General features: G+C 41.3%; 1 protein-coding gene across 13 annotated transcripts in view; it reads left to right on the top strand.

The window, feature by feature from the left end:
* Positions 1-510: 510 nt before the first annotated feature.
* KCNC2 (potassium voltage-gated channel subfamily C member 2) overlaps positions 511-24,949 on the top strand; it is a 110,139-nt gene continuing 85,700 nt past the window's right edge. For 5 of the 13 annotated variants that reach the window (XM_075747092.1, XM_075747081.1, XM_075747085.1 and 2 more), the window contains exons 1-2: positions 512-1,037; positions 1,790-2,545. In XM_075747092.1, coding sequence (XP_075603207.1) covers positions 1,910-2,545 — 636 coding nt within the window. In that variant the 5' untranslated portion in view covers positions 512-1,037; positions 1,790-1,909. Of the gene's footprint in view, positions 1,038-1,510; positions 1,611-1,789; positions 2,546-24,949 lie in introns of those variants that run through there. The other 8 variants (XR_012834261.1, XM_075747079.1, XM_075747057.1 and 5 more) reach the window with 4 other exon arrangements.

Raw genomic sequence — 24,949 nt, 5'->3', positions numbered from 1 at the left:
TAAAATAGGCTGTAAAAAATAACTCAGCTGGTTTGGAGGCAGAGACTTTGGCACAGGTATTGGGCTCCCTTATATATTTTTGGGGACTCTCAGCTTCCATCCCACCACTACCTCCAACACACAAAGTGTACCGAGTATGATGTCTACCCGCTGCACCGTATCTGTTTTTTCCAGCTGACATAAAAGTTGAATCCCCTCTCCTTGAGCCCGCTCTCCCTCCCTCCCTCCCCCCCCGACCCCGGGAGGCCGGGGCCCCCCGCAGCACGGTGCGCATCCCCTGCCCCGCACGCCCAGGCTGCGGGCGGTGTGTGACCCAGGTGCTGCAGGCACCGACCTGCCAGGTGACGGACCCTCTCCTGGGGGGCTGAGCAGCTCCTCTCCGCAGTCACCTGTAGCTAGGCGCTGCTTTTCCTGCATTCCTCCTAGAAATAGCTATTCTCAGCCCCGATCCCTTCCCGCGTGTTTTCCTTAAGTGAACCAAAATTTACATGTAGCAGGAGCGGAGGTGGTGTTGCCTTTTTCGGAGAGATGTGGTATTTGTTTTTGCTATCGCCTCCCTCCGCCCCACAGGGCTGGGAGTGGGGGGCTGGAGGGGTGCGGAGGGACGGCTCCCCCGCCCCGGGGAGGAGCTTCAGCCCCAAATGAGGTGCGTTTTCACCTTTGGGTTCGTCTTCCCGAAGAGGCGCTGGGATTACGGCAGCACCGGTCCCCGAGGTGCCCCGACCCGCCGCCCATGGCTCTGCTTTCCGCCTGCGATGCTCGCTCGCAGTCCCGATGTGGAAAGGCGGCGTCTCCCTTGTAAAATGAAGGGAGCGGGGTCTCCGAGCGAGCCGCTTTTACGCCTGTCGGAGTTGAGCATGGAGGGAGGTAAAACAGCTACCTGAACGGGGGGAAAAAAACCCCCAAAACCCAACCTCAACAACAAGTAGTTCTCGCCTGGCAGAGAGGCACGGAGAGCGGCGGGGAATCGGCGTCCGCCGCCACGCACAGCCGGAGCCCGCCGGAGAAGAGGAGCCACTTTCTCTCCTCTGGCAAAGGTAGCGGAGGGGCGGCGGGGAGGAAGAGGGGCTGGCGGGAGGGAGGGAGCGTGGAGAAGCCCACGGCAGCCCGGCGCTGGTTCCACCGGCTCTTCCCCGAGATGCACGCTCGTTTTCAGGATTTGTCTGAGAAAGTAGCGAGCCGAGCTCCGCACAGCCAGCGCTTCCAAGGGTGTGCCTGCTGCCCGAGCTGCTGGGGGGCTCGCTATTTTCTCCCCGAAAGCAATCCCTCCCCCCCCAAAATAGAGACGAGGGAGAGAGAGACAAACCTCTCATCCTTCTCCTCCCCCCCCCCCCCCCCCCCCCCCGTTAAGCTGTTAGGATAATAAAAGATAGATGTCCGTTAAATAATTAACCGCACACTTTCTATTCCATCAGCTCGGTTCACGCAGCCCCGTGAGGGAGAAGGGGGTGGGGACGGTGGCGGATCCGTACGCGGGAGAAGCGGCAGTGCCATTTCGGTAGTCCGCTTTCGGGGGAAGCGGGGAGAGAGCCCGGAGCTTTGGCCAGGGCGGGGCGGGGGGGCAGGAGGGAGAGCCCTCCGCGGGAGGATCGCGGCGGAGTTGGCCGGCAGTGGGTGGCGCGGGCCGGGAGGGCTCTCCAGGCGGTGCGGGGCGGCAGGATCACGGCGGGAGATCGGGGGCGGTGATGGAGGGGGGCTGGGGCAGGCGACGGATAGCACCCCGCACCCCCCTACCCCGGTGATGCTTGGGGGGCTTCTCCTCGATTTCTTCTTTCTGTTTGCGTTTAAGGCAGAAGCTCGTCCCCCGCGGACCTGCCCGCGACCGGCTGCCCCCCCCCGCCCAGCGACCGGTCCCCCCCTGCCCGCTGCCGCCTCCCGCTCCCTCCCCAGTCATGTCCGACCCGGAGCGATGGGGAAGCTCGAGGACAACGAGAGGGTGATCCTCAACGTGGGGGGCACGCGGCACGAGACCTACCGCAGCACCCTGAAGACCCTGCCGGGGACCCGCCTGGCCCTGCTCGCCTGCGAGTCCCAGAGCGAGTCCCCGGGCGGCGAGGAGCCGCCGCCGCCGCCCCCCAACCCGCCGCCGCCACCGGCGGGCGGCTGCCCTGAGCCCGGCAGCGGCTGCAGCCCCCGGGGCAGCGGCGGCGCCAGCGAGTTTTTCTTCGACCGGCACCCGGGGGTCTTCGCCTATGTGCTCAACTACTACCGCACCGGCAAGCTGCACTGCCCCGCCGACGTCTGCGGGCCGCTCTTCGAGGAGGAGCTGGCCTTCTGGGGCATCGACGAGACGGACGTGGAGCCCTGCTGCTGGATGACCTACCGCCAGCACCGCGACGCCGAGGAGGCCCTCGACATCTTCGAGGCGCCCGACCTGCTGACGGGCGAGCCGCCTCCCGACGGCGACGACGACGACCTGGCCGCCAAGAGGCTGGGCATCGAGGACGTGGGGGCGACCGCCGAGGGCAAAGGCGGGCGCTGGCGGCGGCTGCAGCCCCGCGTCTGGGCGCTCTTTGAGGACCCCTACTCCTCGCGGGCCGCCAGGGTAAGCGCCGCCGGCCGGCGCTCCCGCCCGGGGCGGCTGGGGAGGCCGAGGGGCCGCCGGGGCCGCGCACGGCACGGTGCCCTGCGTGGGAGGCAGGCGCGCAGGGCGTCGAGGGGAAGCTCGCCCCGCCTGGGGTGGGCATGCAGGGGCGGTGCTTTGGTGGCCGCTGCGTGGGGGGGTGACGTTCGGCCCGCGTGGGGCAGTGGTGCTTGTCCCCTCGGCATCTGCAGGCAGTGTCAGGCAGTGAGGGGGGTCCCGCTGTGCCAGCATCCCCCCGCGGGAGTGTACGTGGGGTGAGGTGGGAGCTGTGCCCCGAGAAGCCTGTGAGGGAGCCGCGCTCACCCCCGCGGCCTGGGCGGGGGTGTAAAGGTGTGCTCGTTGGGGGACCCGTTTGGGTGTGTGTGGGCAGGAACAGCCCCCACGGTGCCCTCGTTCTTTCTGAGCACCTGCATGGAGGTGCATTTGGGGCCGGGGCAGCTGGCCCCAGCGGGAGGCCATCATCCCTCCCCCAGCTGTCAGTGGTCTCAGGTTTGGGGTGAGGTGGTGACAGTGATGCAGGAGAACGGCCTCAGCCCTTTCCCGGCTTCACTCTGTCTGTGCTGGGGGGTGATCCGAGTTCAACAAAGTAAGTGTGACAGGGGGTCACCCTGCCTCTTCCTCCATTGATTTCTCAGGGTGACCCTTGCTGATTCTGTGACTGAGGGTATGGGTAAAAGTACGCAGTAAATGGTTGTACTGAGTTTCTGTTATTTAGATAGGGATTTTAGATTTTTATGCCAGCTACTTTATACTTTGCCGATTTGGATTTTAGTTCTGTCTTTTAGTTGCTGTTGTCAGTGGTGATGTGGGTTCACTTTCTAACCCAGGGCTTTGGAGCAAACAAACGGTTGTAATTCCTTTGAGAGAAATACACGGGGATGCCTCAAATTCAACAACGAGAAAAGCAACCACCAGCAAATCCTCTCTGTCATACAAGAAAAAACCCTTGTAACTGAAAATGTTTCATTATAAATAAGTGTTTTGCAGCATATTTACCAGGATTCCCACAAAGTATTCAGAGCTAAGCCTCACCCTGCAGAAAGTGGAGTTCTGGTGGGTGTCGTCATCTGACCAGTTCTACTGATTTCACTGGCAATCTGATAGATGTGACCATAAGCATGTGGTTAAGTGAGTTCCTGAATTGTACCCTATGGCCTGATGCAGTTTCTGTGAAAGGTAGCAACTCCTATGAGTTAGTGAGGTAAGTTAAACAGAGCGTAAAAGTCCTCGTATTTATTACTGTCGCTTGCTGCGTGCCAGCGTTATGTTTTTGAAAGTTACCCACCAATACATTTTCCCTTGACAGCTGGCTCCAGCTGATACTTGAAATAAGTTTTTGATAAAGGATCGGTTCTGAAAACTACCAGAAGTGTCTATCTTTGCTCATCAATGACATACCCACGTTGCTTGCATCTTGGCTGTCTGAATCCTAAAGAAAATTTGGCCATCGGTTACCTGAGGAAACAGCAGTGTGGCCGGTGATTACCCTGCAGATTGTCTTTCACTTACTGTTTTGTGGAAAGTTGCTGGCAGTGTTGAATCTCAGCTTTGCTGGAGAACCAAGGAGTACAGAGTCAGTGTTAAATGGAAGATACTAAGAGAAATAGGAAGGTAGGCGTGCTGATTGCAATTGTATCCTGGAATTGTAGCTGTCGCTTGGGTTTTCAATCTGCTTTGGTCCACTCTTTGACGGAACCTGTAGGCACTTGCTTTCCAAATTTTCCATCTGTACTAGACCAGCCCACTGTCGGTGGCTCGGGTAAAGATATTTCAAGTTTGCAAAATGAACGCTGTAATTATCACTATAATAGAAAATTGCCACATGGCAATATTAATCTCTTAGAAGATAAGGTATTTACCTTTTTATAACTTAAAAACTGGCTTTAAACATTATATTCTGTTTTCAACCCCAGGCAGCTGGAGTAAGGCAGTGTCAGAGCCATAACAACAGCGTCTAAATCAGTGTTTTCATTTTTTTCAGGCTGCTACTCTGTACCTTGATCTTTCAGGTAGGGAAACAACTTTGAGAATTGCTGGCAAGTTTTAGAGCATAAAGTAAACTTGTATTTAAGGACTAGCATGCATGTAGTAAGCACTCTTGAACGCAGTAATTTAAGGTGATGGTAACTTTAGTTTGGAACTGAGACATTACTGTCAATTCAACATTTTCCCACACCTGAAACAAAGATATTATTTTCTTAGTATTGTGGCAAATACACTTCTGTTTTGTGTCAGCTGAAATGATGACTAACTCTAAAAACATTTGAGTGAAATCCTGGCCTTACTGAAATCAAGACAAAACTCTGTGAACATCAATCTTTGTCTCATAGCGTTAGCTACTGACTCATATACCACTTAGATTATGGTGAAGCTGCTTAGTGGTAAACTTTCTTAATAACCGTGGTAATTATTTTTTTAGCATTGCTGCCTGATTTAACTTCAGCAATGGCTTTTCTGGGAAGTATGTTGATGATAAAAATGGGATATTTTCTATTAATGAAATGTTACTTAATATTTGTGATTTTTCTTTATCCTAAACTGTGATCTCTAAAAATAGAAATTTATAGAAATTCAAATATAAGTTGCCATGGTAACCTATTGGGGGATAGTGCACGCACAAGATTATTCTAGCAAGACCATCCAGTGATGTTATATAAATAGTGGAACTAGTGTGTTGACATGAGGGTTTACTTTACTTGAGATTCTAAAAAAAAAAATAAATAAATAAATTCAACTTTTAGTGTATGCTGTTTGATAGTCAGATAGAGACATCTACTAAACATGTATTTTGTAAATATAAAATGTAATCCATGTACATACAATTGCTACAAAACCTGCAACACTTTTCTTTGATTCTCAAGTTCAAGAGTTACATCTGAATATTATTTCTGCTTTGATTTTATTGTTTTGGATTTCATAGACTGTGAAATGAAATTAAAGAGTACAGCAGTACTCCTTTCACCCCAGGTTTAATAGAGCAATCATTCACAAACTGCTATTTGACAGAATGCTGTTATGTAGATATGGAAAGCTACTGGCATAAGATGCTGTCATAGGAGGAGAAGCGTTGGGCAACTAAGATTTTCTGTGCATTGGTTTAAGCATCTCTGAAACAGACCCCTGATTCTTATCTGAATCAAACCTATGTACTGAGTTTTGTTAGTTAATACCTGTAAATGATTTTGGCATCCTTTGATGGCTCATAAGTGCAAAGTACTCATCATGCTTTAGTGAAGTACAAAGATACATCTGAATAGTTTGTAAGAAAGTACAAGAGGCATAATTAACCACTGAGTTTAAAGGAGTGTAGATGCCCAGCAGGACCTAGAATGGCAGCACTAGTCTCAGAATATCATATTTCAAATTAATTAAGCTTTTAAGACATTTTGCTTTTGAATAATAGTTGAAACATGATGCTGTTTAAAGAAGTAATTAGTATTTGTAATTGATTCCCCCCCCCCCCCCCCAAGGATTATGGATTACTCCTGTACTTTGTACAGGAACTCAAAAAATGACCCTGGGATTCACAAAGTTCATAGCCACATATCCTTCACTTTCTGAGAAGAGTGTAAATCCGTTCCCAGATACGGGGACAGCCCCTGTGAAGTTGGGTAGCTCAGCAGCGTGGGACTCGGTGTGTCGCCGGGCTCTCGAGCAGGCGCCTCCTGCGACACCCTTACCGCTTTCAGCAGCTGAAGGCAAGTTACACAACCCCTTTGCTGTACAGTCTTTATCTATACGAAAGATCGTAATTACTTGGTTTACAAGAGAAGGATAAAAACTAATTAGCAAGTATTTGTAAAGTTTGCTGTAAGTAAGAATTCACTGAAATGCAAATAAACCCACAAAAGCCTTGCAGTCTAGGCATCGAGATACTTATGCCTTGCAAGTGTTCTTAAAAACACTGATCTTGTGCTGCTTCCTTGTGACATGAGGAACTGGGCTTGAGCGGTGAGTGCTATTATTTGATGGAAATACAAAGTTCCCATCTACCGCTTTACGTGAAGTTATGCTGTCAGAGACTCCTTTCAGCGTCCTGTAACATGCACACCAGCTTTGAACGTTCGGTGCGAGTGGTTGTAGGAAGAATCAGAGATGGGAGAGGGAGAAAATAGGATTTTATAGATTCCCCTCGAAAGGCTAAAGCTACAGAAATCATATTGGAGAGCATTCTTATCAAAGATAACTTATGTCTTTATTTGGTGGCTTGCTTACGTTTTCTCCAGGTACCTAGCTGCCTTTCGTGTACTATGGCGAGTGACTGGAGCGGGTTATGTTTTTAGGGCTTTGGCTGTTCGTGATGCAAGACAGTTTTTATTTTTGGTGGAAGCAATGCTGCTGGGATAGATTGAGATATTGTGAATGGAGTGGTGAAGATATGTTAATCTTAGAATATATGTTTGTAGACTAATAGTAGCAAAGTTTATTTGCTTTCTTAACAAATAGAAAGGCTCTTTAATTTATATGTGGAAACGTTTACTCTCTCTTTCATTAAACAAGGCAAGTAAGTATACTTGAGATTTTACCATTTAATAATTTTTTACTTATGCAGACATCTACCTGAAAATGATACAAAGAAAATAGTAAAGGTTGATAAAGAACTGCAAAGAGGGTGTTCCTTTTGCCATGTTGGTAATCAAAGTGCTGAATTTATTTTTAAGTGGGAAGAAAGTCCATTAGATTAAATTGGTGAGAACCAGTCATTTTGCTTGAAGCATTTTGCCTATGGGAGCTGTCATTTTTTAAAGAAACAGCAACACTTGTTCCTAATGACAAAAATCATAATGCATAACTGTTACAGATATTCATACGCTCTATAGCTTCATATATACATGGGCCGACTAAATTGCATTGTAAGTAAATTTTATTAATTTAGTTCTAGTGTGGTGGCTTTTAAAAGCCTTAATTGCGAATTGTAGCTTAATACATGACATATTCAACATAAACTAGCTCGATCTACCTTAAATGTAGATGATCTCTGATGGTACTGACATATTGGTGAGGTAAAATCAGCAAGATTTCTGCCTCCCGAACTTCTGCCTTTTCCTCTACAGCTGTTCTGCCTGATGCTGCTAGTGTTTCCATGGAAACAAGCCAGCTCTTGGCTTCCTCTTCCCATTGAAAACAGCCTTCTTGCTGTCACTTATTCATCTGGGAAAAGCATTTTGTCATGGCTCTGACATAAATGCCACAGAGATGATCTGTCCTATCATTTCAGAAATAGATGCTGTTATGTATGTGCACATGCATACGGCCAGATCCGTCTTCCAATGACTCTAAAATAATTCTGTTAATGGACTTCGGTTGAATTTGCTTTGGTGCAACTGGAAGTGGAAATTAGTTTAAGATTCACAGCTCCAGATAATAACAGTGTGAGAAGTGTTTTTGGTTGAGAAATCTGGCAGACCACGTTCCCTTCCTTTATGAGGTTAATATGTGATGTGCTCTGTCATCTTTGTTTACAGTGGTAAAATTCTTAAATGGTTTACTTTGGGGTTGGATGAGAACTTACCTTCAAACTGATGAAGATGGTGGTGGGAGAAATAGCTCACAACTTCTGGTGAATATTGTATAGGTTTCAGATGAGGTACCACATTATCAGACCATTGTCACATGATGCAGTCAGAGATGAAAAAAGCGATGCAAGAAAACTGCTATCTTCAAGGTCCCTGTATTCCTAAAGTGTCTGCTGCTTAGTCCAAGGCAAATGTATCAATCAATGCCCTGCGAAGAAGTCAGCATTTTTGCTTGGTTTGGTGAATTTGTGTTGAGCCATAATCAAAGAAATTCAGAACTCATACTAATCCCAAATCCCTGATTAGTTTCCTTCGCTGTAGGTACTTTAATATTTTTTTAAGGGAAGTTTGTGTAAAACTTGCTTGTCCTTTTCTCCCTCAGTGATCATTCATTGGCAGAAAGTGACTGTTCTCTTCCTATGAAGTTACCTTGCAGTTGGGGTAGAAAGATCAGAGAAGAGGAAAGGCGTCCCTATGTAATTTTTTAATAATAATCTCTTATGAAGTGTTGTCCAGTAGTTTTAAGATGGAAGAGACAAGTTCTTCTCATTATCAAGCGTTGTTTCAGCACTGTTTATGTCTCCAGAGACTCCTCCTGCTCATCCAGCGCTTCAGACTCTTGGCTCATCTTGAGGAAACACGGTTTCCTTCAGCCACAACTGGAAAGAAATGGTTTAAGGTCTCTATATTTAGCACCCGATGGGGATAGTATATTCCCTTTTAATTCTCTTTACTAAATTCTTCTTTAGACCTCTCTTCTGGCAATGTGATTTACATAAGCTTATTGATTCAATGTAGGAACTTGTGGGGATTTCTGCAGGTTGGTTTTTTGGTTGCTTTTTTTTTTTTTTTTTACTATGAGTAAAGAAGTTAGAGAAAATATAGATCTGGTAATATTTGGAATATCAAACTATCGGTTATTGTTCTGCTTAGTATATTTCTTACAGTGATACTGTTCCTTTACACAGTTATTCTTTCACAAGCACACAGCCTTTCCAGTATAAATTAGTAACTGCATAGGAATAAAAATTTGTTTTTAAAGCAATGCTAAGCAAGGCTATTCAAGAATTTTATGTGGAGAGCAAATAGAGGAGCTATGTCCACTCTAACTTTCGTGTGCTGTTATTTCCAAAGAGCCTTTCTTCTGGTGCAAGGGCTGAAATGTGAGGATATTTCACACATCAGAAATAATTTGAAGTGCTGAACACAATAGATAATTGTGGAAGTGTGTATGGACATACTAATATAAACGTAGCTTTGGCAATATTTGTCGATGTGATAAAAGGGATACAAGTTGTTGAGATGACCTGGTACGTTTTCTTCTCTATCCTGACATACACATGCATATCTTGATATAACGAAATGGTAATTTTTTCAGAGAGCACTGTAGAAATAGCTGTAGAGAATGAACATGAAATCACACATTTTTTTTTTCTTAGTTCTACAAATGTGTTTAATTAACATCTTTGTTGGTACTTTATGATGACTAAAGCACTTTTGAAGGAAAAACTCCACTTCCATCTGTTAATCAGTAGTGTTAAAAATAGAATGCCATCTAATCACATGAAATACAATTTCTTGTGATTTGTGATTTGCTTTACAGAATTTTTGACTGAAGTGGTGACTTGAAGCTTAAAAACCGAATTATCCAATTGCGTGTTATAAGCATGTGTTGCCCCCCCCTCCCCGCCTTTAAGTTGAAAATTCTGAGATGTTGCTGTGCTTTTGGTCTTTTTACCAGTAGGTTAATTATTACGGTGGTGTGACAATTCCATCTTTTCTTATTACAGACAGCCTTTTGTAGGTTCTTAGTGTTTCTAGGTGAACCATAGATACTGGGTCTTTGATATGCTCCTGCAAAATGCAGTAAATGGAGAACAGTCTCTTACCCCTGTGCTGAATAACGTGGTAAAGTTTATTAATATACATTAAATATACCACACTATCATCTAGTCTTATTTCTGAAATAAGTATAGTTTCTTAAGTGTTTACATTTTCATTAGCGTATAGCATACAAAACTGTGGTTTTTTACTGTGCCTAGTCTTTGAAAAAAGGCAAGCATCCCTTGAAGATTGTACGTTTGGTTTTGATAATTTGTAGAGTACTAGCTGTATAGCAGTAATCTTCTTTTTAACTGTTTAATCCTTGTCCTAAGAGAAACAATTCTTTAGGAATGACTTCCACCACACTAAAATGCTTTCTTTGGTAAAAGCACAAAGCTACTCCAATCCTAGGGGTCTGATAGTACATGGGATTTTAGAGCAACAGAAATCAAATGCTGAAACTCAATTAATGGCTGAGAAAATTATTTTTCGGTGAATTGCGTTGGAGAAGATGAAGTTCAGCAGAGTGAAAAAGAGGGCTGCGGAACAGCGCTGTGAAATGCTGCGTACAAGCTGGTGCGATGATGAGGAGCGCAGGCTGAGTTCCTGGCGGTTTTGCAAGGGGACGGCGTTGGTGCCTGCCGCGGCACGGAGAGGAGGGGGCTTAACCACCCCCAGTGGCGTCCTGCTGGCGGGTGCTCTGAAGTAGAGGGAAGAATAATGTCTTCTAATCATATTCCTGTTGGCCTACTTTAATTTCTCAGATCATAAACGTTCACAAAATATATTGGGCTTTTATATGCTGTCTACTATAAGATTGAGGGTAGTCAAGTATGTAGTAATTAGTATTTTATGTAAAGCCTCTGCAATAACAGAATTTTTTTTTTATTAAAGTAGTGGTAAAAATTATTACAGGACAATGTAAAGGATGTTTTTTAAAGTATACAGACATGTGGGTATAAACTTTCTTTAGTTTTTAGATAAAACCAAAGGAGATGTACTCATTAGTCCTTTTTTACATAAGTATTCAAAAATTCTCTGTACTTTTCAAGTGAGCTGTCTATTTTATCTTATTCATTGGCACTTGATAGTCCTTTACCCGTATGAATGGCAATTATTTTTTATAATTGGTTTCAGGAGTATCTTAATTTTCACAGGATAATGATTGTTAGGAGCTGAGAAAAGTTAACTTAGATCTTTTTTTTTTTATATCATTCCAAGTGTTAGGCAGGTTTTTTTTTCTGACAGGAGTTTTGCAGTATTCTAAGTTTAACCTAGATATGGTTTGGAGAAGAACCTTACTTGTCTTCCTTGCTCCCGATCACATTTGAGAAAGGAGTTTTCTTGCATTTTCAATTCTAGGTCTGATATCTACCTTCGGTTTTCCATTTGAATTTGCAAGCACATCTGGATTTCATCTTGAACATTCTTTCATTAGTCTGGGAAATAATTTAAACAAACTGTAAAAAAAACTCAGTGGGAACTTGAGTTTTGGCTCTGCAGCTTCCTGAGGAGGGGAGGTGGAGAAGGAGGTGCTGAGCTCTTCTCCCTGGGATCCAGTGACAGGACACATGGGAATGGTTCAAAGCTGTGTCAGGGAACATTCAGACTGGACATTAGGAAGCATTTCTTTACGGAGAGGGTGGTCAAACACTGCAACAGACTTTCAGAGAGGTGGTCGATGCCCTGAGCCTGCCAGTGTTTAAGAGGCATTTGGACAATGCTCTTAACTCCCATGCTGTAACTTTCGGTCAGCCCTGAAGAGGTCAGGCAGTTGGAGTAGATGATCATTGTAGGTCCTTTCCAGCTGAAATAGTCTGTTCTAAATAAAGAAGTTCAGGTCTTCCAACCTTCTTTTCCCTTACCATGGAAAATGAAGTCCTTTACTTAATAATGATGATGTTTCATATTTTGATGATTTAAAAAATAAAGTATATATTGTAAATGGAATATAATAAATTACATCAACAGCTTTTTTTTTTTTTTTTTTTTGTAGAAACCAAGTGGGTATTTCGGCACAGGTATTGAACATCAGCACTGTTGTATAACTCACTGTGTTCGTTATCTGGTAATACTTTGTTACACAAATTGATTTAAACACTTTAGGCATCTTCATCCTTTGGCCAGTAAACTTTATTACTGGCTATGTTCGAGGCTATTTGAATATAGTTTTGAATTTGAGGATTGAGACTTTTGACAGCAGGCTGGTGTTATTTTCCTGCTTGCCTAGGTGATACACCTGTGCAGCTTGGAAAAAGAAATGGTGGTGTTTGTCATTTGTCTCCAGAACAGGCATGTGAAGCTGATGTTGCAGTGACCCGTGAATGGTCAACAAAATTGGTTTGATACATTGCAGCTACAGGGTCTCCTTGGTTAGTCATTGCATGTTTTAAGTTGGTGCCTAGATAGCAGAACAAATGAGCTGGGGAATTAGAAAGGAGAAAATATTTGATAAAAGGGAAAATTACATTTCCGTGAAAAATGAGCCATTATGGACTGAAGCAAAGAATGTATTTTAATTATTTTGGTTTATCACAATATAGCCATCCAAATGCTAAAACTGGCAAAGGCATTTTATGTTGCATGTGTAGGTTTTTTGAGTGATGTTCATTGCTTTAAGGATGGAAGATGTTGGTTTTCTTTAAACTGCAGGTTTATCTACTTATACGTCTTGTTGCAGTTGCTGCTTCCTTAACCTTAAAGTGGGAAGGGAGCTTTGATCTTTTTACAGATGACTTCCTTAAAGACTACGTTTATCGCACTTTGGAAACAGCTACCGTAGGTAGGTACGGTCTTGCAGCTGGTCTCCAGGAGCTGTGACAGCTGCAAGTCTCTCCCAAAATTATCTCCGAAGGCTCCCAGAGTTGGTTCTTAGTTTTCTGTTTCCTTGCTCTTATTAACCATTCTGCTATGGTTTGGAGTACAACGATAGCTATAGATACCTTTCTACTGTTAATATTACCTTTAGTAGCTGTGTTAGCAGCTTTGAAAGTGTGATGGCATGCATCACTTACTGAAATGAAAACCCAGGAAAATTGAAATGACTTTGTATTTTCAACAATTTAAAGACATTTAAATTTGGTATTTGGTAGCAGAAATGTACCCACTAGCCTCTAGAGAAATGCAGATGTAGTTCACGCTGGGTTTGTATTTCATTAGAGCAACCTACCTTGCACTGCAGTCCTGACAGATTCATGAGATGAAGGCAATCCTCTTTGATATTTGAATAAAAGCAGGCATTATTTCAATAGCTAACTTTCTAAAATAGCGTGAGGAAAATGATGAAACTCCTGTCTTGTGCTGCTACTGTTTGTGTGCTCCTTGAAAATATAGATCAGAAGGTGTGTATTAGTAATTATAATGAACAAATTTTGCAAATCTTGTTTTGTTTGTTTACTAGCAATGCAATTTTAAAATAACAAGGTAATTGTTACAGTTACCTAATCATACTGTGAGTAAAATGCTGCCTCCAGAAACCCAAGCCATGTCTCTGGGTGGGAAAGTCTTGGCAATAGTGGAGGCTAAAGGAAAATGCGTGACCTAAATTTTTCATTGCAGTTCTGCTGTTCAGACGAGTACAGTGTGACAACTGTGCGAGCTGCAGAAACAGGAGTCAAATGTGAGTCTGAGACCAGGGAGGAGAACATTTGTGCTTTCAAACTTCAGGTGGAGTTTTCATCCATATATATAAATACAGACGCAAATATTTGCGTGTATGTGTGTATATGCACACACACCTTTCTAAACAAATGCATATATTGGTGTTCCTAACCTGTAATTATGATAGTCAAGAAGATTTATTTTCTTTTTCCCCCCCCGTTTGTCCTTGAAGATTTTAATGAAGAAGGCTGCGTCCCAAATCTCATGACTTAATTAAATGTTCTTGATTTTACTTGTTTAATTCAGCTCCCAGCTACAAGTTCAAGTAGAGTTTTGTGGACTGTCTGAATATCCTGCTTTATTAGACTATGGTAGATCTATCTTACTGGATGTACATATATATTACTACATTGGCTTACAATATTTTGTTAATCATGTTTGATTATAGAAGCAGTGTTCTCTTCTTTATAAATTTTGTCTCACTAAAAATGGGAGAAACCTGAAGCAGTTATGTAACTAAAGAAATTTTGCTTTCTGTGAATGTTTATCTTACAGGTGACTCTCAGGTTCAATTAAACTTTTCCCTGCACTTGGCATATTATAAAGTCTCCCGTGAGTGCAGATTTGTTGCTGTCAGAAGGTTCTGAACTTGCTTTACAGCTTTTTCTCACTGAAGGTTTTGGATGAGTCTTTGTCTACATGGGCCCCTTATTTTCACAGTCCTGTTGAGATTTAATTGTTTTCAAAATCTCTATGTGTTGGTCTAACTTTGTTATAAATGGCCAGCTGGTTCAAAGTTCTTGGGTGAGGGATCCCTAAGTCTTTTCTCTTTAAAACAACCAACCAACAACAAAAAATCCAGCAAACCAAAACAAAAGAAGGTAAAGTTGCTTTTCACTTGGAAGTCCTGACAACTTAGGGCATCTTTTCTCAAGAAAGCACATACATTTACACTTGTTACATCAGGAAGCATCGCTCTGCTGAAGTAACTGAAGCTCGGGGACAGGTTAGAAGAGCAAGCAGAGGTTCAAAGACTGTTGTGACTGGGAGGGGAAATCCCTCCGCTCTTGAGAGCTCTGCCTTTTGTACAACAAATACAAAATCAAGATGGAAACTGATTTTACAGTGTTTTGTGCAGTCAGTACTGCATTATGACGTGCATTATGTCATTTAAAAGATACTTAATTATTCCAAAGCAAAGTTATATTTTTGTGGTATCTTTTTTTATTGAAAGCACCTATAAAATGTAAACAAGGAGATTAGTCTTTCTATGACTTTATTTCAGACATCCTAATACAGGTAATTATGTTGCTTTTATATATATATATATTTTTAATACAAGTAATTATATAATTATATTGCTTCTATAGAGTTACATAGAATGGCTCAAAAACCTATAAAAAGGTCAAGTTCTTCTGGTAAATTATCTAGAATTGTGCTAGAACCCTACAAATTTTTATATTGTAAAAACCTAAATGTTCTTTATATTATTTTATAAGACATTTTAAGAAAATCATGTCTCCCAGGGATGCAGCTTTTCCCTTCTTCAGCTGTTGGTAAAGGGATACATTAAATACAATCAGATTTGGCAATCATTTTCATCAAGTCATGTTGATGACATATCCCATGATTTTTCATCTTTGAAGTGTTGCAACCTGGTTTATTATTCATTTATCTGTGGTTTTTTTTTTTTTTTCATTTAGTTATTTTTTTAGAAGGAAGAGAGTATCAGTTCAAATCAAGTTCATAGATCTCTGCTTCTTGTGAGGAATACTGAATAAAGAGAAGCACAAAACCACAAAACCAACATTTAAGCGGAAGATGCAAAAAGTCATAGTACCATGAAAGCTGTGGATGGTGTGGGGATTGTGTTATGATGAGCTCATTTGGTCAGGCTAGGAGAGATATGGAGAGTGAAGAGGGCTCCGTGACTGAAGTGCTAGCAGGGAATTCTGGAGATCCAGGTTTATGTCTTTGCTGGGCCGCAACATCTCCTGTGATTCACCACACCTCTGTGGTTCACCCTGTCTGCAACCTGGGAAGGTACAAATGTTCTCTTACCTTAGAAAATAAATAAAAAAACCCCCACCTTAAATCATGCGGTGCTCAAATAATGCAGTTAAAAAAAAAAAAAAGGGTGATTGTATTTTAGTTGGTGACTGTCAAATATAGTGCAAAGGAGAGCTTAGGTACTTTTTAAAGGAGGTTGGGGATTGTTTGCTGGTTTCTGTGCCTGAAGATTTAAGCATGCATAATTATCTCATGGTCCTTTTTTTTTGGTTTTGTTTGTTTGTTTGGTGTTTTATTCAGTGGATCTATGATGGGAGTAAACTGGGAATGTAGTCATTTGGATATATCCATTAAGGAGTATGAGAGGAAATCCTCCATAACATATTGATAATTTTGTTTGCAGAGCAGAGTTGGAAGAGTCTATTCAGAAGAGGAAGTATGTATCCTACACCTAAGCAATATGGAAAAAGAGAACTTTGAATTCAGTAGGAAAACATTGTCCATTTTGTGAACTAACTAAGGCAGGGTCTACATGGGAGAAGGCTCTTCAGTCACATTAGTAAAAATTGCTTTGTGGGATGTGAACACAAGGAGGTTGAATTAAGGTGGGGTTTGGCACAGATACAGTTTGTCAAAGTTATTCCTCCAAAACTTACTGTTAGCATTTCTGATATAAAATGTGTCCAGAATTCAATAAACCTGAGACGATGTAATTCTCCATATTTCTCACAGATTGCTGAATGTTTGCAAAGACATTTGGCATTTGGCCTGTGTAGTTAAATTCTAGCACAACAGAGTAGAGAGTCTTAAAATGAGAAATATTGGTCAATCGTTGCAATTGGCTCTGCTACCAATTCGATCTGCAGTATATTAGAAAGATTGTTAAATATTTTCGATGATCTTGCATTGATTCTTGGTTGTGTTGTGTAGCAGCTTTTGAAGTGTAGACTGATGGTGAGCCTTAGCCATCAGGTACAGGGGAAATGGTTGAGCTTGTAGGCTGTACTTCTAGGGGATACATTTTATCAGACTTAAAAAAAAAAAAAAAAAAAGCCAAGATCCCAAAGGAACACCAGAACACTACTTACGGTAGCACTTAATTTTGTATTTCAGGACCATTGCATTGATTAGTGAAAGCTGGTTACTATTCTTTGCTGCTTTTTAATATGTTAATTAGTTGTGCTCAACTATATAGACAACCAGTATTGGCTAAGCAAACAGCAGTGTTGTAACTGAGTTACTGTAAATTTTGGTAAGAGATTTTTCCAAAGGAATAGGTAATACCTGTTCCTTAATTCTGAAATAACACCCATCTTTGGGTCCTCTTATGTACAAGAATTCTAGCTGTGGTTTCTCCCTGGAGAGATGAGTGAATTCTTCTGTATAGGTGAATGCATTTTCACGAGTAAGGTGTTGTTTAACAGTTTATTGTGAAACAAAACCAAACATTTTGCTGACGTCATCAGAAACCTGAATTGTTCTGTGAAGTGGAAGCCACGGAGAGGATTGCCATCAAAATCGTTGAAGTGTTTTGAAGATCTGCCTTTACAGATGCCTGGGAGCACCAGTCATGTTAGTTTCGTGGGGCTTTTTTTTCTTTTTTTCCCCCTCCCTCTCTTTCCCCACAAACACCTTAGTTCAGCACTACATTACTTTTACATATCAGGGAAGCTATACTGAATTATTACAGGAAATCCATTAATAGTTTTAACTGCTGTGTTTCTATGCTGGAAAAAAAAAAACCCAACCCAAACCCATCTAGCTATGTCTGGCCAAGATTTGAGGACATGCTTGAAGCACGTGACGATGTTGGCTGAATTAATTCCAAAAAATGGCAGTTGACAAGCGTTAAGTCTGCTGTGATCGTGGACAGGCAAGCAATTTCTTCATTCACTTAATTGCTTTGGAACAAGATGCAGGATAAACAAATGAGCTGAGTTTCTTTTTCTACCTGAAATGAACATTGCCTATAGCCTTAAGAGGAAAAAGCTGCTTTTTTGGGGATTTCTTCTAAAGCTTTTGAGGTTTGAAAAATTCTTCTCTGGTGTGTTGTTAATAGCTGCATAAGGCAGGGCTGGATTTCAGCATGAATCCTTACACAGAGTAATGTCTGATCTTGTAACAATATAAAATATTTTATTTAGAATTGAATGCACATTCCCAAGCAATAAACCAACTGTAAGGTATTTAGCAAGAGAAAATTTACAGAATTACAGCTTTATAAGTCTGCCTCATATGCTTTCGGTTCTGCACATGCACCATGCTGATATTGTGCAAGGTTCTGAATTTGGCAAAGCTCGTTCTGAACCAGGAGCGCGGGACAGATCATGTTTCACATTCACCGTGTAACTTTAGAAAAACAAACCTTCCATTACAGGAGTTTAACATGAAAAAATAGTGCCGTGTATTCCTAGTGGTAATTGCAAATTGTTGGCATGGGTGACTACTTTGGCCCTGAAAAAGCTATGAGCTGATAGCCATGATAACAAGCTGCAGTGCTTTTTAAACTGGATTTGGCACTAGAGGTTAAGAAGGTCCTCCTTCACTGCTGTGATATTTATTAGAGTGAAAACCCTAATATCTTAAAATATTTTCAAGTCTTATCAAGCTAAATAACTCACCTTGCTTTTTATAAAGCTTGGAGTTCATAGTTCTGTTCTTTTGAATCAAGGGTATTTGTATTTCCCCATTAGCGTGGCAATCTCTGAATCGGGAAAGAATTTCCTAGAATATGCAGGGAATCCTGCGCACACTGAGCATTGTCGAATTGCTAAGCTAAGTGTGCTAGAGGTTTTGAGTGCTCCTATAAATAGGAAACCAATCTGAAAAAAATACATTAAGACCTTGAGGAGAGAGGATCTTAAAGGACAAATCAGGAGATGCAAAAGAAAAATGATACATTTGAAACGGCAATTAAAGAAAAAGAAAAGCCAGGGGAAAGAAAAGAAAAGACCTGTTGGGGAGGGGTTTTTTGTTTGAAGACCACAAAGTAAGTAAGGCTCAGGAAATTAGGGGCTGGTGTTGCCCTGAAATGTAGGTTGTGTTGGTTATAGTTGCTTTTGGATTTGTTTTATTCTGCTGCCTAGGGAAGGAAAAAATATGTTAACAGTTTTGTAGGGTGAAAATATTTGCATCTATCACAGTCCTTGGGAATTCTTCATCTAATTAGAATGAAGTATTGGCAAGGGGAAGGGAAAGGAGGAGGACAGGGAGAAGCCTCAATGCCCATTCGTGCAGAGTTACACAGTCTTATTAGGCACAATTATGCACTTGGTTCTTCTAATTTTGAAAAGCAATATATAAAACCTTTCAGTTTACCATAAATCTCCCTGAAGCTGTATCCAAATGGCAAAAATTCAGTGTACCTCTCTAAGCTTCAGAATGTGATCCTGTACATGCATTTGCTTTTTGTTTTTCTAGAGAGTTGGTAGCTCATAATCTTGACGCTGTGCTCATGCATAACCTCTCTGTCAAAAGTGGTGCTTGTTCTGCAATATATGTAGCTTTTTAGATAGGAAATTTTGAAGTTAAATGCTGGGAAATATGTGACATATATGGCATTGTGGTGTAACTGTTAGACAAAACGCTTAGAGTTAAGTATGTACTGATACTATGAATATTATAATACGGTGACTTTCAAGAGAACTGAATGCTGGGTTTTTTTCAGTTCATAGGAAGGTAAAAAATAGGTCATGTTAAAACAAAGAGGCTACTAAGATTAAATTTTTAATATTTGAAATTCAGGAAAACCACTAAGTAGTATAGAGATTTTTTTTTCCCTTTTATATGTAGCTCATTAGTTTTTTACAATATAGCCTTGCAGGAAATTATCCAAAAGGAGGCTGTACTGTACATTCTGAACTGACATACTGAAATCGAGGCTTTTTCTCCATCTCAAAACCTTCTTTAGGGCTGTTGTTGGAAGAACATTGGTACTGCAATGGTAAGAAAGTATCCCAGTAAGGCTTTGAGGAACCTCAAATAGCAGGTGATTCTACTTTTTTTTAAACAAAGAAAACATTTTGAAGTTATTGGAGGCTAAGAAAAATAGGTGAGCTGTAGTCCACTGTGGGGTACTCTTCTGCAAAAGTTAATTTATGTGATATCAGCTAGTAGTGGTTTCTGTTCTTTTGGGAGAAAAGCACAGAATATAGTGTCAAGAATGGCTAATGCCTTGCTCTGCAGAGAAAAGGTGAAGACAACTTTAAATGATGGGGCGGAACTTTTAAAAGATTATGTCAATTTTTTTCTATGTTTCCCAGTGCAGGGATTCCCCTTCCTTTAATAAAGGAAAATATGAATGAATTAGAATCTTAAACATGTTTCCTAAGCTTCCTTTAATCTTATCTCATGCTTTTCTTTGCATAAAAGGTAAAGTCTAGAAGAAATTGTTGAACAAATCCCTCTTTTTAAAAATTTTTCTCTGTAGAATGTGAAGCACTCATTTTTCTCTCAGTCATTGTCTAGAATACAGGAATGTGATGACCTCTGGAATCCTAAGCTTGAGCTAATTCTTGATTTTTTGTGTCTTACAAAGCTATCCAATGCTTTATAGTAGAGTCCTTTTCATTAGATTTTTTTTTTGTGGTAAATTTATATTATGGCAATAAAAGTGTTTTTTTGATATGTAGTGTTTATGATTTGTAATGTATTTTTATGCTCACAGCAATGAAGAATAAGTGATTTGCTTCATCATTCACTTAACATACCTCTCTGTAGTTCTGACACTGGTTAAAGAAGTCATGCTTGTAAGTAGCCTAGAGCTGAAGATCCCTTGGCTGTAGGAGTCTTACATTATTTTCAAGGGGAATTTCAGAGTGAGTGAACTGTTTCTGCTAAGGATTAATATCCCCAAAAAAGTGGAATCATTGTCCTTGACTGTGTTTTCAGTTTTCTGTCTTTAAAGATAGCACTGTTAATGCTATTAGCTAATATTAATTTGATAAGAAGAATGAGAGACAAAAGTGACAGGAAGAACAAGTGACTTGAAATAACATAAAATGCTATATTGCTTGACCTGTAGGATACATTTTTATTACTGGTTTTAGGACATTTCTTATGTATCCATTTAATCAAGAAAAAGACTCAGAAAGGGAGACAAAGAACAGTAAAAACTGAAAATGCAACTTGGAGGTTTGTGGTACCTCTTTTCCTGAATTACAAATGATAGAAATTAAAGTGTCAGACAGACTTGATAAACTACTTTGTGTTCATAATCAGATCACTTTATGAAAATTGGACTTATTTTGGAACAAACAGAAAGAAATGGAACAGCCAAACACATGAAAATTGTTATGTGTGAATGATGGTTTTATGACACCTTTCATCAGAGGTTCACTTTGGAATGCCTTATTGATAATTGTGTAGAAAGGAAAACTCTGCCTAGACATGCACAGTCAGAGACAGTTCTAGTTCTGCACTAAATTTAGATTTTTCTTAACTTTTTTTTTATTCAAGTATATGAATCATCCTCATCATCATCCTTATTTCATAAATTTGTTAATTTTTGGAACAAGCTAATTTTCTTTTGGCTATTTCCTGTTTTCACTTGTTTTTTATCTTTATTTTTTCATATTCACTTTTTCTTATTACTTGAGGACTTTCTAAATTTAAGTAACCCATTGCTCTTCTGTAGAAAGATTCATCAGCAAGGCTCCATTTCATGTGTGGGTCTTTACATCTGTAGAGCTAGTGGTAAATCTCATGAGCTTAGGTGTCTGATCCTGCAACACAGAATACGTGGGCAGAGTCCATACTCTTTCCCCCCCCCCCCTTTTAATGGGTAATGGAAAAAAAAAATCTCTGTAGACTCACAGCTCAGCACTGTTAAGTATAATGAACAATATTCTTCTCTTTCTGAATATGGTTAGACTTACAAACTTAAAACTGCAGGGACAACTGCCTCTACTTTTTTTATCCGATCTGCAGATCCATTATGTCCCTATTACAGAATCCTCTACACAATTTCTGCTTGAGAAGTTCTCAAATGTTGTCGTATATAATTTTTCAGCTAGGAGGCCAGGAGGTGCAATTCAGAGCACCTAAAATTAGGAATCCAAGTTTCCCATCTTCATAATAGTTAGAGATGTAGGCCTAGATGATTAAAAATAGCTGAGAGGATGCATACATTTGGACAGAGTAAATCCCCTTCTGAGTGTTTTAAATATAATTCTGCTATATGTGTGACTGAAATAGGCATTTGTGCTCTCTCTTCCATTGTGATACATTTGTTTTCATGTAAGTTGTCCTGCTGAGAAATAAACAATGTGAAAAGTGAAAAAAGAGTGAATTGTATTTGTGGTCTCCTCAATACAGAAATGGCACTGATTTAACTAAATTGTTTGCTAAAGCTGATTTACCTAAATCAGCGTAGCAAGCTCGTATGACCATGGTTCAATCAGGTTGAGAATGCCCAGTACTCATTTAGCTTAGTCTGGCTTCCAAACCAATTTTCCCACACTTAACAGAATGCACCAGAGGCTAGCTCTGATGTAAATAAGTCAATTTGCAAACAAGTTTAGCTAAATTGGTGCGATATCTGTGTGATTTCTGTATAGGCCACTTGTGGTATTAAGGTGTTCAGACTCTCATGAGATATTCTAGGAAACCACTGTTGTATGCCTAGAGCTATCAGTTTTGCTCCTGAGTGCTTGGTATGTCTGAATTGCGCTTGCTTTCGGTATGCAATGCTTTTCTTGAAATTAAAGTACTTGAGTGAAATCAGATTGAACCAAGACTCAGCTGCTCAGATACTTGATTCCGAGCCACTCACTGCCTGTGTGTAGTACTTTTCTGTTCCTACGCCTTGGTCTCTTTCAGCTGTAAATTACATATAAGCACAGGCTTATATGTTTCCGTATGTATGTATGTACGTATGTATTTCACCTGTGCCTGTTTTGGATTGCGTGGCAGGAGCCCTGGTATCGGTTAGGGGCTTCCCTAGTTGTTACTGCAGCAGAGGTAGTAGTGAGTTCCCAGTGCAATTTGCTGCCAAGTTTGTGACCTCATCAAAGTCAAGCGTAGATTTAGAGAGCTTGAATGTTTGGGGTCTTTTTAGGAAGTCAGTAGTATCATCTTAATGCCATTCTAGTGTGTCTTATTAATGTTAATGGGGAAGAACTGTGACAGCTGCCAGCATATCTTATTGCAAATTATAACATCATGTGACCACCAACTGATTTTTTTTTTTTTTTTTTTTCACTCTTTACATTTGTGCTGAATTTCCTCCTTGCTTGCCATGCCCCTGAAATGCACAACAGAGCTATTGCATGCTCTTGGGACGTGCTGTGGCTGCAGGAACCCTGTTGAGGCAGACTTCTAAGGCTGTTACTTCAACGTGAGTGATTTCTGTTCCCCCAGCGCACTGCAGCTTCTGCCCTTCCGAGCCGGGGAGCAGAGGCTGGGATGGCCGCACTGCGCGGGAGGATTGACGTGAAGCTGGGATGTGTTCACAATCAGCAGAGAAATTCTTGTAGTAAATAGCGGGCTTGTGTTTTTGTGGTGGGGGTCGCATGCAGAAGGATCGAAGGGTGAGGTCTGCTTGTCCTCTGCCATGTGAGGAGCACAAGGAGCTGGCATGGACAGCTGCCTGGATGGACCTGTGGAGGTCCATGTAGGTGCAACCTTGTTTTTATCTCGCAGGCCTTTTTTGGTGATAGAATAAGAGACACACCACAGCATCAGCAACCTTAAAAGCTGTTTTTCTACATGAAACAATAGATGGCAATCACAATCAAAATGGAGGCCAGCACTTTTTCATTTTAAAAGGTATGTAAATAGTCTCTGTTGAAAGGGAAGGTAAAGCAGGGGCTCAGCAGGAAGCCTCAGACTAGGCTGCAGTAGGCACACACCTGCTCAGCACTGCTGAAGTGATGTTCAAGTGGAAAGCACTGTGCAGCATCACGGTAGCTCTGTTTAGTTTCTTTTTACTTTATGAAGCTGGACAAATTCCATAACTGTAAATTCTAGTTTTGCAGTTTTTATTTCTGATAGGAGAAGAAACTGTTGGGACTGAATTTTGCCTGCTGTCTTCTTCATTAGTCTCCTTTCTGCTGCTATACATTCCTTTTCATTTAGAGGAAATGAATGCAGCCCTCTGTGTTGGGTGGGGTAGGCGGTTATACAATTGCAGCTTTTATATAATTTACTCAGTTTGTGTCCGCTTGGGGAACAGAAACCCCAAACCTTCTCATGATCTTTTTGTCATTGTAGATAAGACCCATGCTTTTTTGTACGGGAAATACTTCCATACACGATATATATCCTTTAAATGCAGAAATTATGCTAAAAGGCATCTATTAAAAGTGTACCGTTAGCACCGTGAATTAGGGAATACTAAAATTCAGCATTTAGCAGTAACATCATCCTTATGTGTGTATTTAAGATGAAAAATTGTAGTGCTGAGTGATACTGTTCACCTAGTCAATGAGGACTGTTGCTACCTCTGCAGTTTGTTCACCAGACTCCATCGCATGGTATAGACATGCTGGTAGGTAGCTATTAGTTTGTCATGTCCTTATATTTCCTTGAAAACTCTGTAATGAATTCATTATCTGTAGATGAGGCAATCTGGTGTAATCAAAAGGAAGAATCCTAATGTGGACTGTGAATTGCTTTCATTCAGGACTGCTGTGTTTTCTTTTGTGCTAAGAGGCTTTCCCTTTCTTTGGATTCTATCTATTGTATCTCTGTGGGAAGTGAAAATATTCTTGTAACTTTGAAAGTTCTAGAGAAGGATGTTATTTTTTTAGGGTATGTTTGAAAGAAAACAGATTCAGAGATTAAATGAAGGATAACATGGTTATGCTGTAAAAAGACCACCTCAGCTTCTTTATTGCATACTAAGCTACCTTCTCAACACTGCGTGGGCATCGCTGTGATTTGTATCCATCCAAGCTGACTTTTTGTTCAGGATGACTAATGTATGCACTGGTCTGAATGGACGGTTTACTGCAATGTAGGGTTCAGCAGTGGCAAAGAGGCTAGAAAACAAACAGAGTTTCTGTTAAAGCCCAAGAACTGCTCTCCAAATATTGCCAGGACAAACAAAGCAGTGTGGAAAAACTGCTTTAGAAGGACGGCTACCCATTGCTACTTTGTTTTTCCAGAAGCTGGAAGCCAGCTCCATTTGCTCAACTGTAGTTAATAGCTTCAGCCATTTTAGAGGAAACTGTCTTGTAGTGCACTAGAAAGAGCTTGATTGCTTGACTAAATGTCATTGGAAATGTTATAAATATGAAAAAAACCTCTTGCTTTAAATTTCAAAGCAACAGGTCTTGCCAGTGGGACTCTAACCCGCTCATGCAATGTGTGGCTGCTCGTTATCACGCGTTTCAACGCATTTTGTTTCATACCTGTATTATAGCTTCCGGCAAATGGGAAAGGTTGCGAGGACCAGAAGTTTTGCTGCTTTACT

Source organism: Balearica regulorum, chromosome 1, assembly GCF_011004875.1.
Source record: "Balearica regulorum gibbericeps isolate bBalReg1 chromosome 1, bBalReg1.pri, whole genome shotgun sequence".
NCBI classification, from domain to species: Eukaryota; Metazoa; Chordata; class Aves; order Gruiformes; family Gruidae; genus Balearica; species Balearica regulorum.
The sequence above is the reverse complement of the archived record's forward strand: the minus strand, read 5'-3'. Positions and strand labels throughout refer to the sequence as shown.